The 17,154-nt window shown below is 42.0% G+C and overlaps 1 protein-coding gene and 1 long non-coding RNA gene across 4 annotated transcripts in view; one reads left to right on the top strand and one right to left on the bottom strand.

The window, feature by feature from the left end:
- The window catches only part of LOC104917510 (uncharacterized), a 28,734-nt gene extending 21,110 nt beyond the window's left edge, over positions 1-7,624 (bottom strand). For both annotated transcript variants that reach the window (XR_014880983.1, XR_004158889.2), the window contains exon 1: positions 7,271-7,624. This is a non-coding gene — a long non-coding RNA (uncharacterized LOC104917510). The remainder of the gene's footprint in view (positions 1-7,270) is intronic.
- Positions 6,829-17,154, top strand: part of VWA8 (von Willebrand factor A domain containing 8) — a 180,173-nt gene continuing 169,847 nt past the window's right edge. The window contains exon 1 of one of the 2 annotated variants that reach the window (XR_014880982.1): positions 6,829-7,066. Coding sequence is in view for 1 of the 2 variants with exons in the window: in XM_085215801.1 (XP_085071927.1) it covers positions 6,922-7,066 (145 nt within the window). In the remaining variant the exon portion in view is untranslated. The remainder of the gene's footprint in view (positions 7,067-17,154) is intronic. The other variant, XM_085215801.1, reaches the window with a different exon arrangement.

The raw sequence follows: 17,154 nt of genomic DNA, 5'->3' as shown, positions 1-17,154 counted from the left end.
GCAGGTTGATGACTTATTTTGTGAAAATAATGCCTGCAGACAGTTCAAAGGTTTGGGAATAAGGCAGTAAGCATTTACATCTTTTGGGAATGTGTAACCCCCACAAATAGCCTCACTTCCTTCTGAAGTCACGTTGCAAGTTCTGCAACCAGAATAAAGCTAATTTTTGTTCTTTAAGGGCAAACGTGAGCCTGTGAGATTGCCTCACAATTCTGGTTAATTTAAATGACCTTTGTGATGCACAGAATTAGCCTGAGCAGAACAAGGACAATGCTGAATTACAGGGGGTAAGATTAATCCTGCCATCAGGAACTTTGGCATCTATCTTGATGATGTTATCTCAGCAGCTCATGCTGTCTGTGACCCTTCCCAGATTATTCTGTGCAATATCTCATGGATAGCAAAGTGCAATTTATCAAGACATAAATATTTGGAAAGAAACAAGGTGTTTTTAACTTAAGAAAAAAAGGCAAACATCATTTCAATATGCAAATGGATCAAGATTTATTTCAGGTAATCTGGGATCAAATATTTTGCTTAGCTCTTAAGGTAATTGCAAAAAATTTGGGTCTACTCTTGAGCTGCGGACTTAGGAATTTTTTTTTAAGATATGGATAGATGGCACTCTCAGGGAACTACTGCATTTTACCAAGCTACTCCCCATCCACCGGACTAACCCACTTTCTGTACAGTTGGAGCTTCTCCCAGGAACAAAATGAAATACTAAGAACAAACCAGTGGAGCTTATTTAGCTGATATTTTGTATCAATGTTTAAAGCCAGCTGTCACAAAAGTTGGCTTATGGTAAGAAGGCAACATGAAGGACATGAGGAAGGACATAGGAAATGTTTGCCAACAAGCATATGTTCAGTGCAAGTGCAGCTAAACAGATTAAGCCACAAATGATCTGATACCCTATGTTGCTGATTAACACACACATCAGTGAGTTCCCTGAGGTGTAGTAGTCAGTGCTTAGGTTGCTCTTCAACAGGAGAGACTGGATCTTGATGAGTGGTTCTTCCAGCTCTCTCTTTCTGAAATGGTCTTTACCTTTTCCCATGTTAGCCCTGTGCTACATACTCACTCCATCAGCTCATACCCACACACACACTGGTAATGCTTGCTAGACTTTCCCAGGGTACATATAGCTGTGAAGACAATGAAATCAAGATTTCTGATCATCTCACTGATTTTGTATGAAAGCTTTCATATCAACAGTAGCTTAATTTCAATAACCAATAATATACTTCAATACTATGTGTCAGCAAAAGATCTGCACCTAGCTGCAACTGCCCACAAAGAGAAAGCTTTAAATAACAGATAAATATTGAGGAGTGTGTGCAGTATCTATCAGCAGCAGAATACTGAAGGCTCCAGTACCTGCAGAGTGCAATGCCACGGTACTTTCAGCCTGTTTTAACCTCACCCTTCATAACTTTAGTTCACATCCCTTTTTGCTCTCATCCTACCTAGCACATAACATTTTCTAGTGCTTTCACATGCTCTCTTTCCCTTTGGAGTTCCTTGTGCTCAACTCACCACTCTTTAACAGTCCCTTCAGGCCTGGCTCCTCATCCCTCTGCCTCCCCAACCTAGGGGGAGAAGGAGGAAGACCACTGAAAGCATGAATCTCTTTGTCTGCAGTGCTCTCTGGCTTTGAAGGAGAAGTATGAGGGGTAAGTCTGGCTCAACCCATGCAGTCAAACCCTACATATGACTTCCTACAAACAGAATAAGGCAAGTTAATTGCTGAATTGTAATGAAGTGTGTTTCTCTGATTTTCAGAAGCTCAGGATTCAGCAAAAACTGGGGTCATCAAAAGCAGCTTTCTGAAACCAGAATGGCTCTCTTAGCAAAACTCTAATCTCTGTTCTAAAGCACAGAAATAGTGAAGCTTTTAGTATAAGAGCTATTTTCACATAGGTAAAACCAGATGCAGATTTATCAGCTAGGATGGAGATTTCATTCTTTCCTAGTCTCTTCCTTCCCCTTTAATAGGATCAGGAAAGATTGTATGCATTTCCCTCAAGTGATGGGGCTGCTGAGTTGTATAGCCTTCCCAGTAATATAGGGGTTACAGCTGCTATTGAGAAAAATGTTTTTTGTTTTTTTTTTTCCTGAAAAGTGGCTAAGCTATTTTTGTTCAAATTTTCAAAAGAAGTCTTCAGCCTGAGGCAGAAATTCAGCATGAGAAATTTCTGTACAAATTATTAAAGAATGGTGGAGTTACAAACTACTGAAAACAGATGGAGTTTGGCATAAGAAATTACAGATGCCTTCACTTACGGCCTTCATCCTCTGAGCATTTGTACAGTACACATATATAGATGTATACGCAGTACCATACAACACGGTACTTGCTTTTCTTATCTCCTTTGTTGCTTTTAAAAATATGAACAGATTTTATGACTGCAGTAATGTTCTTTGAGGAATGTATTTCTAAGTATCTTGGGGCTGCTAGGTCAAACTCAGGTGTTCTAGTGAGCAATCAGACGGCAAGAAGCTCCTCACCTTGATGTCTTACAAAAAAAAGAAATTAATAATGCCCTTCTCCTTACTGGTTGTAGTTCAGTGTAGCAGTGCAAACAGCATAGCATAACGCGCAAAGGGATGCCTCTGAACAGACACTGAGAAAGCTAATGGAATGAATGTTAATTTCTTGAAAGATGTTGTCATACAAACAGAGCAAAAATCTTTCAACACTTAACTGAAGAGGTGGTAATTATGCATTCTTCATCAGTGGAAAATCTGTTATAAACACTATTTGTAGTACATAACCTAGCTTTCACTCATGCCTATTTTATAATAGTGCAGAAGAAAAAGGTTAATGTACTAATAGTCAAGAGATGCACAGAAAGAAATTGCCAGTGAAAGCCAGTTTAGCAAGAATCAGGAGATAAGAAGAGAGTTTACAATAGAGTCTTAGTATCTCAATGTTGATCCATTCTTAAATCCAACTTAGATTAAAACAGAGGACAAATTTAGGGTTCAAGTCAACACAGAAACAGCTGTGCACTACAACTTTGATTTGATTTATATTGTTCCAAGTTGATTCCATACAAGAGAAGCACCTTCTGGTGTCAGAAATACTCTCACTATTGTAAATTAAAGTGGCTCCATGGAAATCGGTACTTAAATTTGTTCAAAACTGATATAAGCCAAAAGAAAACAAGCCAGCCTCTCTATCTGTTATCTAACACAAGCCAGCAATGATTGAACACAGCTTGGGAAAAAAACTACAAGTTTTAAACTAAGGAAACAAATTCTGCCTGACTAAAAAGAGATATAAGGTAATCTCTTGAGCTAGGGAATGAAAATTATTGGTGAGTGAGGCTTCTCTCTATAGTTTGCCTCTTTCTCTTAGCATTACCAGATGGAATCCACAGCACTGGAGAATGGTGTGGACTCTAATAGACTTCTTTATTTGTCTCTTTCTGGCCATAGTTTTCAAGGAGTTTAATAACAGATCTACATTCTAGACAAAGACGTAACAATAAATGAAAACTGACTGACTTACTCACATTCTTTCAGTTCATCCATATCACTTAGGTAAAAATCAGGCCTCACTACCTTCAAAAGATTTCCTACAAACTTCAGAAGAAACCAGGATTTCATCTCACTTGTCTTCTATCCCGTTGTGTAGGAGAAGTGACTATAAGTAGGAAAAGATGATGCATTGTTCTTTATAGTCTGCACCTGTGTCTAATTTTGTCTTGCAGCTATAGATCTGCACCAAAGTAGATGACAGCTACTACAGAGAAGAGTCTGGAAGCTGTCAACTTGTAGAGATACTTTCTGAGCTCTTGCTCCTTGGAATAAGTCCTTTTCTGCTTAATCAAAGGAAAAGTATTTTTGTTCAGAAACTTCACGTTCCAAATAAGAATGCTGTTAAGCCACGGAATGAAAATATGAAATAGCTGTTTGTTACCAGTGTTGTAAATCATCTGGGAAAGCCTTGCCAGCACACCAGATGCAGAACTGCTAAATCCTTCCACTTCATGACAGGACTGAATTACTTATGGAATCATGCTTTCAGTAAAAAGGAGGGAGCAAGTACCATGTATGTAAAGCATATACACTTGCACACAACTTTCAGTTACGGTTTGCAAGTGAAGCAGATGCTATGTTCAAGCAATAATGTAGCAATACGGAGCTAGATAAAATTTCACACGTGGAAGTATACATATATATAAAAGAAAAGGCAGGTTCTATACTATCATTTTATTAAATTGTACTGATTATTTAGTGGTTAATAACTGACAATATAGCATAAAAACAATGAAACATTGAAGTTACACATCTGATTGCTTGCGTGTGTATGTGTATATATATACACATACACACGTTTATTCAATAAAATGTCTGCTCATAATTATGCAGAGAGATGGCAATGTTCCTGTTACAAGTTTTTCAGCAATAGCTTGAGAATTGGTAAAAATACTTTTCTTTTGCCAGAAATGGAAATTTGAGGCTGTACTTAAAGCTGAATTTAAAGTTTTGGAAAAGCTGACTAATTTAGAATTTTAAGATAATGTTTTAAAAGGCAAAGCATTTCATAGATGTATGACTCAGAAAGAGCTGAAATTTAAAGCATTTAGCTTGACAGGTGTATATATCTACAAATACAGTGAGAATTTTAAAAAAGGCTGAAAGTACCTGTACAAAATCTGGAGAAATCTTATTGTTTCATAGAACCGAGTTGGAAAGGACCCTTAAGGGTCACCTAGTTGAACTTTCCTGCAATGAACAGAGACACCTACAGCCCAGTCAGGTTGCTCAGAGCCCTGTCAGGCCTGGCCTTAAGTGTCTCCAGGGATGGGGCATCCACCATCTCTCTGGGCAACGTGTGCCACTGCCTCACCACCCTTAGTGTAAAAAAACAAAGAGCATTGATGAGATCCCCCTGAGACTCCTCCAGCTGAGCAGGCTGGGCTCTACTAGCCTTTCCCCTCAGAAGAGGTGCTCCAGACCCTTCATCATCTTGGTGGCCCTCTATTAGACTCCTTCCCATATCTGCTCATCTCTCCTGTCCTGGGGGGGGCTCGGAACTGAACACAGTACTTCAGATGCTATCTCTGGCCTTCAGCATTCAAGATTTCAGTTTACAAGAAATTAGGGCAATGTCTATAAAAGGATGTTTCAATTTAGTTTAACATGTCTTAGACCCAGAAAGGAGGTTCAAAAACCTACATTAGGTACTAAGAGAAGAATTTATACACAGACAACACGCTAGCCAATGGGAAACAATGAGGATCATTACATCTCATCATTCTGAAGTGTTTAGAGCATAATGTTGAGCTGCAGAAATGTGTATAGGACTAAATATTGGTAACTCAGAACATCATTTTTCAGGGCCTAGAAGTCTAACTTGTCTATGTTTAAACAGATTATCAAGTTATTCTTCAGCAGTTGTCCTTTGGGATAATTGTTCAATGCTTAAAACAGGCAAGAAATGGGAAATTTATTGGAGAAATAAATCCAAGATATCTAAAAACTGAGATGCAGATAAAAAAACTGGTGATTTGACTCTGGATTCAACCTTTGGTTGGACTCCCTCATGATCTATCTTCTTACTTATTAGTGCCAACATCCAAGAATCAAGTGGATTTCCCTTGAAACTAGTATTTTTTGTTGACACTGGAGCCTAATGAAAGTTTCAGGCTTTAATGAATAACTCTGTTTTACTCTCAATCTTTTAAATATATTCAACTCGTAACTTCAGTTAAAATAAGAATAATTTGATCTGTATTGTCATAACACATTATGAAAATCTCAAACCTAAGCTGTGTGTAAAATATCACTTTCTAGGAATTTGTCTTAAATGATAAAATTAAAAACAATATGATTTTTTTCCCACTAATATATCAAACATGCGGTCCTGGGACAACAGGGCATATTAATACAGTGACAGAATTTAAGAAATTAAAATTAGAAAATATCTATTATATGTAAATTTACTTCAGCAGCTGCTGCCCATACTTTGTTTTCTAGGGTGTTTTAAGCTTCTCTAGTCACAGGGTTCAGTCACTTTCATATAAAAATTGTGTCTTTGTTACAGATAGCACTCCAACCATCCTTACTGAACTTAAACCTGCCAGCTGATATGGCAATACATTTGGTGGTGTTTTTTTTTTTTACCCGTTTTATCACATAAATTCCCACTTTTCCTGCTTAAAAACTTCAAACTTTAAACTGTTTCTCTATGAAACAGTAAGACATGGTAAGCTACTCAGAAGCAAAAATATAGGTTATGTCGTAAGACTAGCCACTTCCAGTGTTTTATGGACCGTAGTTCTGTGTTCTGAGTTTTTACATACAGGAAGATTTAGGCCTTTTAAAAGAAGTTCCTTTCTAATGGGACACGGAGAAGTGAATACACCTCAAATATGAGGAGAGGCTGAGAGAGCCTGGGCTGCTCGGCTGGAGAAGAGGGTGCTCAGGGGGGTCTCATCAATGCCAATGAACTCCTGAGGGACGGTGCCAGAGGCTGCAGCCAGGCTCTGTCAGTGGTGCCCGGTGCCAGGACCAGAGGCCATGGGCACAAACCGGAACACAGGAGGTTCCCTCTGAACACCAGGAGCCCCTCTGTGCTGTGCAGTGACAGAGCACTGGCACAGGCTGCACAGAGGCCGTGAGATCTCCTCCTTGGGGATCTCCCAGAGCTACCTTGACGTGGTCCTGGGCACCCTGCTCTGGGTGTCCCTGCTGGGGCAGGGGCTGAAGCAGAGGGACCCAGAGGGTCCTGTCAGCCTCAGCCGTGCTGAGAGGAGTGGAATGACACTGATCGCGAAGCTCCCCAGCCGCTCAGCTCCCCGCAGGCTCTGCCCGCCCCGGCCGCCGCCCGGCCCGGCTGCAGTTTCCGGTGGGACTTTGTACGGCGGCGTTTCCCTTCCCCGCCTCGGCCCGGCGCTGCCCGCGGCCATGCAGTCGCGGGTTCTGTGTCTGGGCGGCGGGGCCGGGGCTCCGGCTGCGCGCAGGGTCCGCCTGCTCCTGCGGCAGGTGCTGGCCGGCGGAGCGGCCGCGGCTCGGCCCGGCCGCCTGGAGGTGCGGGCGCTGCACGGCTCAGGTAACCACCCCGCCGACACACGTCCCCGGCTCCCCTCGGCCTTCTCCCCGTGCCGGGCGCCGTGCCGCGGGGCTCCTCCGTGCGTGCTCTCAGGGAGCAGCGCTGCGGTGCTTGGCCCCGAGCAGCGGGGAGCCACGGAGACTGCCGGTGGCCTCTTGGGCCCGCGGCTGTCCCGGCTGTTGTATGGGCCCTGCTTGCTCTTACGTTACTGGGTGCCGTGTGAGATGAAGGGCAGTGTCTTGGCTCGGTGTTCTCTTCCAAAACGTCTCACCCACAGAGACTCAGCCCCTGCTTGTGAGCATCTCTTTCCTCAGCCAAGTTAATTCTTGCAGAGCCGCTGTTTCTTTGCTGTGTGGCTGGTGTGGGGGCTGCCGAGGCAGGTGGTTCAAAAAAGGGATTCCCATCAGCGGTGGCAGTGAGCGTGGAGCTGACCTTGAGCAGTGTGTGTGCCGGGAAGATGACCCGGGCTGCCCCAGAGTGTCCTCTGATGCCCTTCGGACCTGAACAGAGCAGAACTGCCGCTCAAAAGTGGTGACATATGCCCATGGAAGCTGGCACTTTTCGGGACGAAAGCCAGAAACATCAAACTGCTAAATATAGAGTCTACAATGAGCGGCTGTGAATTAAGGAAACAGAATGCTGCCAAGGGATTCTGGTGAGGGGTGCTTTCTGAACACCCCTTTAGTGCCGTTTACCTCCATTTCTGTTGTTCGACTTCGTGACTTCGTGTCTGGTATAAGTATTTGCTTCCTTATCCATGAAGAATGGATAACTGTGAAATTCTTGAAAGAATTCTTGAATAGAAAGTATTTAACTTTTAAAAAATACTGAAAGAAAGCTGAGGTTATTTATTTTTAAATCAGGAATAAAAAGGAAGTAACAGTTTGTGAAACAAGTGCCTGATGATGATAGGTCGGTTGTGATGACTGAGTTCATGAACAAGGAGAAGTTCGGTGAAATGGAAGGGCATCAAAAGCAGAATTACTGAAAGTACTTCCTAAAATTCAGTGTTATGGGATGTAACTGGATGTGAGCATGCTGAATAGGTGTATGAATAATAAAAGTATTCCCAGTTACACTTAATAGTGGTAGTAGTTTTGGTAGGAAGATTTAAATCTCTTGCTTCGAAACTCCAGAGAATCTCATAGCTGTTAGAGACAGGAAAATGGATATTATCAGAGTTATTTGCTCTCTCAGGTGCTGATACTATTTATTCTTCATTTTCTGTGGTTTTTTTTTTTTTGTTTTTAATCTTATTTTAAATATACTTGCCTGTCATCTTGCAGGCCCTGCTGCTCCTCTGGGGTTACTGAGATCTGAAGAAGTGATCTGAACTTATGTATGCAATATGGATTTCTGTTATTTCTGTGGGGCTGTACTAATAGCAAGCCTTGATGTTGCATGTCTCTTTGCTACTGAAAAGGAAGCTATTTCTGTAAGGGCTGGAAGCTGTTAACAGTCAGGCAAAGAGCAAATTTTAGAGTATGCAGTAATTTGGATCTGACATCCCTGCCAGAACTGATTTACTCTCTGTGATGGTAGTTTTTAAGCGTAAGGGAGGAACTGTTGTCTGTTTTGTCCTGTTTTATGTGAAAGAGTCATGCTCAGCAATTTTAACTCTGTCTTTATAAAGCAGATTTGTTTTGCTGGTGCACAGAAGGCCACAGAACAACTGCTAGAGCTATTCAGTGGTAAAGTTTGAGGGAAATCTGAAAGACAATGTTCATGCTGTTGTTGGTTGCATCCTTAATTGTATTTATGGACTTTGTGATGGCTGCAATTATTCCAGTGATCTAATTTACTGCAAGGCCTTATGCTCGTTGCATCAGTGCAGCTGAGAAGGCAGAAAAAGTAGATGGGAACTTTTAAAGCCAATTGTCCCTGGAAGTGTATGGAGTTATGCCTGAGTTATGTAAAATTATTCTAACATTTAAGAAGGGAAAGTAGCAAAAAACTCGATGTCTTTTATTAGACTCACAGATATGGCTGGAAGAAGGGGATGAGCTGCCAGGCAGATAAGCTTCCGAGTATTTGTGATCTTCAGTAGGGTTTCACAGTTGCTCCCATGAGTAAATAGCTTCCAAGTTTTTATGTTTGGCAGTTGTTCAAAATTTAAGTTTTCCTGTTTAGCAACTGTTACAGTCAGGGCACCTGTTGATGAGTTTTGCAAGCCTTGCCCATTGTGATTGATAAGGCTGAAGTCAAACCTGCTTAACAAACTCAGGATACAGAAAATGCCACAGTCAATTTTGAAGGCTGTTTCATCTGTTTTATTATCTTCTCAGTATCTAAGAACTTTTCAAGACAACTCAGTATTTATTTTAGGTCATAGTTTCTTTTTAATTGAAACACATTATTGACATTTTACTAATGCACTTGATATCTGAGCTCTATTTAGATTAATTTGATAGCCTGGCTTTTCTGCCAGCTAATTGTACTTTAAGAATCTTCATACAGTTTTAAAGCATTGTGAGCTGGTGTTCAGAGAGCTAGCAGAAGCTTCCCACTCCTGGGCCCTCACACTAGCGGGGGATTTCAACCATCCAGACATCTGCTGGGAGGGCAGTCTGGTATTTGCATGAGTTCTTAGTAATTTCTAGACAGTGCTGCTAACAGTTTTGCAGTATAAATGCCAGAGAGCCTAGCCAAGGGTAATGTTTTGTCTGCTGCTCACAAGTAGAGAAGAACTGACTGATTCAGTTATAGATGGTAGCCTGCATCTCTGTGGCCATTAAATGATTGAGCTCAGAAGCTGGAGGAAGGCTGGGAAGGTGAGCAGCAGAATTCAGATTCTAAGCTTGGAGAGCACAGATTCTGCTTTTTCAGGAGACTGGCAGGTGAAATCGTTTGGATAACAGCCAAAAGCCCAGTAGAGGGGGACCATTTTTAAAGAAAACTTAAAGGCAGCTCACAAACAAATGATCCCGTGGTGTAGTATATATCCCAAATAGGAAACACTTATTTGGTGTTTCAGTAAGAGGCCTGCTGGCTCAAGCGGAAAACCTCACAATGAACTAAAACACGAAAAAGGAGCATACAGAAATGAAATAAGGACAGGCAACAGAAAAGGACTGTAGGAAGTACTATTTGCTATGTAGGGATGAAATCACTGTGCTCTGTAAACTGCAGGTCTTAAGTCCAGAAAGGCCTTAAACTTGAGGTTTGGGTCCAGAGAAACTTCCAAAAGTTCAAGGAGTAGTGTGAAGTTCTGCCAGTTCTACTTCAGTTTTACTGTGTTACAGTACTACAGGCTGGGAAGGGATTGGCTGAGGAGCAGCTTTGCTGAAAAGATTGAAGGGTTGTGGTGGATGTGCGGTTGAATGTGAGCCAACATTGCCCTCATAGCATAAAGCAAACTACAGGCTTGGTTAGATCAGGAGGAGCAAGGGAGGGTTCATCTCTAGAATGCTCTACTGAGGTTTTCACCTGGAATGCTATGTCCAGATGCGGGTTCCCTTTCTAGGGCAATAATGAGAAACTGAAGTCTGCTTGAGGGCTATCAATATTGTTAGGGACCTAGAGCACCAGATGGTGAGTAGAAGTTGAGGGAGCTGGATTTGGTAGTCTTGCAAGGAAGGGAGAGGAAAAGAGAGGAGAAATCTACTTGAAACTTGCAGTTATAGTTACAAGGATGAAGTCTAACCACCTAATAGTGGCAGATAATATAGCAAGAGGCAGTGCTCACAAGCTGAGGCTTGTAAGGTTCAAGCTGAACAACAGAACAAACCTTTTCGCTAGCAGAGAAGTGCAGCAGGGCAAGAGGGTAAGTGGAGAGATTGTGGAATCTCTATCCTTGAGGATTTCTAAGACAGAGACAGGGCCTTGGATGATGTGATCTAGCCTTGGTTGTAAGCTGAAGTTGAGCAGGAGGCTGGAGAAGATTATATTCAAAGTGCCTTCCAGCCAGTATTTCAAAGATTGTTTGGTAATTGATTTTAGCATTTAGTTTAGCATTTTTCTGATACAGTAAGCAAGTTACTAAGATATATTCTGAAATCTGTATTTCAGGTGTATGTGAGAGCATCATAGCATTAGGCATTTTAAAAACTGAATAATGTATTCATGGAAGTTGAGGAAAAATAATTTGAAAGCTTAATTTCTGTTTCATAAAGAAAAAAGTTGGCCCTTCGAGGATGAGGGCCAGCACCATTCAGTGCACCCGCGTGCTCAGGTGCTGGATAAATATCAGTTGAAAGCCCTTTTCCCTCTTCCCTCTTCCCTCTTCCCTTTTCCCTTTTCCCTTTTCCCTTCTTTTTCCTTTCCTTTTTTTTTTTTTCCTTCATAATGTATTGAAATTAAAACCTGGAAATACGCAGTTGAATATAATTTAGAAATCAAACTGTTTTATTCTAACAGATGTGATCTAATCCCACAAAAATTAATGTTAGTGGAGCTTAGCACCTTCACGGTTTTAATGTGCTTTTGCTGTTTTTGGCTTTTGAGTCCAGATGGATGGTCTGCATACAAGTGAATGTGTAATACGTTAAGACTGCTGTTGGAGTGTGGTAATCTCACATATGTTCAGGACTAAAGAGGCCAAAAGGCAATCGTCTTAGCTGTCTAAAAGCTCACCATTCCTCAAGCTTCATTGTAGCATCTTGTAAAAACCTTGATAACAGAAAGATTTTCCCAAGAGGTTGGAACTGCTTTGTGCAGAATTCTTATCCAAAGACTAAATACATGTATACAACTATGTAGGGTGTTCTCATTTGCTGCGAGTTTCTTTATTTAATACATTAATACATTTCCCCTGTACTTCACTCTGGTGAGGCCACATCTGAAGTACTGTGTCCAGTTCTGGGCCCCTCACTGCAAGAAAGACATCGAGGCCCTGGAGCAGGTTCAAAGAAGGGCAACAAAGCTGATGAGGGGTCTGGAGCACAGGTCTTATGAGGAGTGGCTGAGGGAGCTGGGATTGTTCAGTCTGGAGAAGAGGAGGCTCACGGGAGACCTCATTGCTCTCTGTGATTACCTGAAGGGAGGTTGTAGTGAGCTGGGGGTCGGCCTCTTCTCTCATGAAACTGGTGATAGGACTAAAGGGAATGGCTTCAAGCTGCGCCAGGGGAGATTTAGGCTGGACATTAGGAAATACTACTTCTCTGAAAGAATGGTCAGGCACTGGAATGGGCTGCCCAGGGAGGTGATGGAGTGACCAACCCTGGAGGTGTTCAAGGAACGTTTGGATTTTGTGTTGAGGGACATGGTTTAGTGAGAACTATTGGTGATAGGTGGATGGTTGGACTGGATGATCTTATAGGTCTTTTCCAACCTTGATGCTTCTGTGATTCTGTGATTTGAAAGGGCTATTTATTATTTTGTTTCTTATTATTAAATAGTAATTGAGATGTAGTCAGTCTCTCTTCAAATATGGCCAGTGTTGCTGTAAATAATTTCAATTAAACAGCAATATCTTTTTCTTTTCACCATATAGAAAAAGACAGTACAAGTAGAGAATAGTCTTTGTCTTGGGGAGAGGAGAAGAGGGGTAGTTGATACTAGTTGAAGCTAGTGTTACCATTTAAGTGTTTTTTGACCAGAACAGTGGCCTTGGAAGCCAAAAGGGCCAACCGTGCCCTGAAGTGCAGGAGGTCCAGCATTGCCATAAGGTGAGGGGAAGGATTGCTGCTCTGTGCTGTGCAGCATCACCTGCAGCACTGGGTGAAGGTCTGGGTACCACAACATAAGAAGGACATAAAACTGTTAGTGTCCAAAGGAGGGTAACAAATATAGTGAAGGACCTACAACGCGGGACATATGAGAAGATGTGGATGTTTTTGGTTTATTCAGTGTGGAGGAGGCTGAGAGGAGGCCTGATGGCGGCTGCAGCTCCTCACAGGGAACAGAGGGGCAGTGCTGAGCTCTGCTCTGTGTGACAGCGACAGGGCCTGAGGGAACGGAATGGAGCTGTGTCAGGGGAGGGTCAGTTAGGCTTTAAGGAAAGGTTCTTTACTGGAGGGTGGTGGGCATGGATCAGCCTGCCCAGGGCAGTGGGCATGGCCCCGAGCTGTTGGCGTTTAAGGAGCATCTGGGCAGTGCTCTCAGATGAAGAATTGTGGGTGAAGACAAGAGTTGGACTCAATGATCTTTTCGTATCCTTTTCAATATGGGATTTTCAATGATTTTGTGGTTCTGCTTTTCTGTGCCTGGCTGCAGTCAGTAGGAGGAGCCAGGGAAGATAAAAAGCACAGGGCATTCGTCAGTGGTGCTCTACCAAAGTCCTTGGCCAGCCTCCAGCAGGGCTTGGAGCAAGAGCTGCTACCCTTCCCTTCAGAAGCCCTCAGTAGACTGTGGAAGACATAGGCCTGCTCCCCTGAAGAGCTCTTGTCTTTTTTGTGGGAAAAAGCAGATGTGTATATTATTATCTACAGTGTGACTCTGGAGAAGAGAATACATCATATTCAGTGCATTGTGGTTACTGGCTAGCTGGATATGCACGTTAACTCCTGTCTCACTGCAAACAGATCTGTCCAAGCAGTATGTTCTAGGAAGAGTTCACTGCATGTATTGAGGCTGTTTTCATAACTCTTTTTCGGAGATCTCTTGCAGTTCCTATTATTGGGTCACTGTATTTATGTGCCCTGAATTTCTGACCCATATCGCATGCTGCCTCTATATATTGACCAGTCCTTGAATGGGATGTCCCACTTACCTTTAGATTCTGGCTTATTTGGCAACTGCTTTATATTAGTACATCTTTGTACATCAGGCACTGATTGTATCCCACTGTTTTCCCTGAAGACCGTGATAACTAAGATTGCTGTTTTCTATGTGAGAGATAAGAAACCAGGGCACATCTCCACCTCTTCACCTCTGTAGCTTTTGTGCATGGTAGTACAGCAGTAGCTTGTGAACTGAAGTATTTATAGAGTATTCTATAATTTGCAATGGAGAAAAATTGTTTGGGATGCATGTTCTCAAATGACAAGCCCAGCTGATTTAACACCACATTTCTACCAGGCAGGCTGTTGTCAGTTCCTTGCCAGCTGGTGTAATGTTGGAGAGAGCCTATCTGGGCTGACAACTCTGCTCAAAGAGTTTGGAAATGCAGTGGAAATGGCATAACCAAACATGAGATTTTAAATGAATGTAAGAGAAACAAATTAGACAAGAAAATATAGCCCAGGTGGAAGTGTGTGATAAGATTAACGTACTAATCCCTCTTGTGCTCATTTAGCTAGGAAAACAGACAGTGCTGTTTTGGTTTGATATTGCTTGTACTTCTATTAAACGTGGCTAATATTTTTGCTTTGTGGACAGATGGGAGTTTGTCTCCAGGCAGCAACAAAACCTAAAAGACATGCATTTAGCTTGTGTTAGGGATTTGGTGTGCTTACCTCTCTCTACTGCTTTCATATAGATCCCTCCTACCTTACTTTGCAGGGCCCATTTATGGATGGAATACTTGTTGAATTTTTGGAAATGGTAAGATCAGGTGTTAGCATCTTAGGGTTTGAAGTGAATTCTGCCAGAAGAGTTGTATTCTCTGTTTTTTACCTAGAGCAAATTAACTTACTTTTTATGTATTTATTTATTTATTCATTAATTCTTAATTTTAGATTCTGGAAAATCAACTGAGTTTTTCAGTGCCAATAAAACAGGTAATTAAAGCATTCTTATGTAGATGATATCATCATTCCAGCGTGCTAAAGAAGTCTGACACCTTGTTATTTCAGAATCTGGCATCTTGTCCCTATACGTTTTGGAAGACTGTATATGTATGGAAGAGTATTTACAACTTGAGCTGAGGTGATTTCAGCTAGAAGCTAATTAGTCATGTACTCCTGTCTCTTTGCATGTTGGCTGAGGAACAGTGAGAAAAAAAAAAAACACCCTGGCAGTGGTTTCTTAAGGATATATCAGGCAACCTGCTCTTTTTAGAATGCTCAAATTCTTCCTAGCTGAGCTAATGAGAGAGGTGTCAATTTTTGCAGGAAGCAGTGGGCCTGCAGGATGTTTTCATAAACTTGGAGGCATTTTGGTAAACCCTTTAACTGTTTCCCAGTGAGAAGGAGTGGTTGGAGCTACTGCGGAGGAAAGGGAATGGGAGACAACGGCTGTGCAGTAAAATAGTTTTTCTAGTTTTCATTTTAGAAAAAAGGGAAAAATCCTGGGAGCATCAAAGCCTGCAGTGTCTTACTTCTGTAAGTGGTTGTGTTTTTTATTTGGCAGCTCTTTAAAAACACGTAACGGTTCTCAGAACAGGTACAATACCCCTGAACTGTTGCTGGACTTTTGGAGTGACTGAACACGTCATGCTGAAGAGGGCATAGTACTCTGATTTGCAGACTGTAAATACCATTTGTCTTGCAGTTCAAGGAAGGCCAAGAAATGTACTGAAGCCTTGGACTGCTGCTTAATAGTTAGCTTAGCCCCTTCTGTTTGGGACCATTGCACTTCCTGGTTCCTGCATGAGTCTGGAAGAGAAGGGTGCTCAGCTCTAGGCAGGGAGAGTGGGAGCTGCTTGGTGACACTTGGCCATGGGACCAGCAATGAACCCTTGGCCACCTTCTAAATAGCAGTATTGCTGTTGTCTCCCACTCTCTGGAAAGCCATTTAAGCACGGTATTGTTGCATAAAATGTAAAAGGAACCATCATCATATGTCATCTACCGATATTTTAAGGAAAAATGTTTTGGGGTGATTATTTGTGCTTCAGGAGCAACATGAAGGCCCAAGAGTGGGCATATATGTGGGTGGGAATCCCAGGCTCAGGGTATTTTTAAGCATTTCAGTTTGAAAGGAAATCATCTGTAATCCTTTCATCATTGCCTCCTGGTTGTTGCTGTAGGTGATTCCTCACTGGCTACTGTGAATCCAGTTCTAAATGTGTAGCATTTCCTACGATTCATTTGAATAACATCAGAATTAGTGAATTCTCAGTGTATGACATCTGCAGTTACATCTGGCTGTGCCGGTAACAGACCACATTGGAGTGCAAAATACAAAAGGAGAGCTGCTGTATGTGTGGGAGCCATTTTGATTGCCTTTGTCAATTTGGACAAACTTCCTCTTCAGCATCCCCCTTTCCAATTCCAACATCAACCTTCTGAACTCATTTACTCCTTACGCATTCCCCTGGATGCTGTTGCAAACCAATAAAAAAGTTTTCAGAGTTGGATCTCATTCGTGAGCTGCATCTTTTCTGTGTCTCATTTCTCAAACAAACACAAGCATAAATGATTCTCAAACAAACACAAGCATAAACTTGGCCTCAGTTCATGGAAAGATGGTGTAATCAGAGTGCTGCACCATGGGGCAGTCATTGTAATCCTCTCCATCTACACGCTGTTAGGCAGCGAAGGTGATGTGATCTTCAGCAACTATAATGGCAAAAACATCATTTTACTTAGCTTTGTGGTCATAATACTTCTGAATTTCTGTTTGCATGGCCCAGACGGTCACAGGAAAAATTCCCCTTTGAGTTAGCAGTCTGCAGCTTGTTCTCTTGGCCTCACAGGTTTTGGCTTATCCATTTCCTGGCTCAAGCTAGATTTCAGTTCTGATTTCAGTGAGAAAATACACAGGGCATGCCCTGCAATTTAACTCAAGCCTGCCAGTGCAGAAGGACAGACAAGACAGGTCCTAGGAATTAACTAGTAAATTACATGGCAGGTGCTTTAGTTTTACTGAAATCCAGAGCAAGAAACGTGCAAGACTTCTCCAACCTTGAAAAGGTGCCAAATTGTTCAGCTGCAAGCTGGAGAGTGCAGGTAGAGAGCATTGGCATGAGTATAACGATTTGTACCTCCAAGAAACTCCATTTCAGGCTACCTGAAAATGAGAAAGTCGTAATCCCCATGAATGGGAGTGATGTGGCCCTTCCTCCATCAAGTATTTCTCACTGCTGTTTCTGCAGACAAACAAGCTAAGGATTTCATTTGAAGAAACAAGCAATGGTATCTGGAACAGGGTTCTATAGTGAGCTTGACTTCTAATAGCTCCCAACGAAGTAAGCTGTGGTTATAAAAGGAAGAAGTTGAGGAATATTCATTGGATATAAATTCAGCTGATACCTGACCTATTAAAAAGCAGCAGAGCCTGACTGGTATACTAATAGCTCTCAATTACCACTGCAGGCCTGTGATGTA

The sequence above is a fragment of the Meleagris gallopavo genome, chromosome 1, assembly GCF_905368555.1.
Source record: "Meleagris gallopavo chromosome 1, MGAL_WU_HG_1.1, whole genome shotgun sequence".
In the NCBI taxonomy this organism is placed as follows: domain Eukaryota; kingdom Metazoa; phylum Chordata; class Aves; order Galliformes; family Phasianidae; genus Meleagris; species Meleagris gallopavo.
Note: the sequence above shows the minus strand (reverse complement) of the source record. Positions and strands in the feature narration are given on the sequence as shown.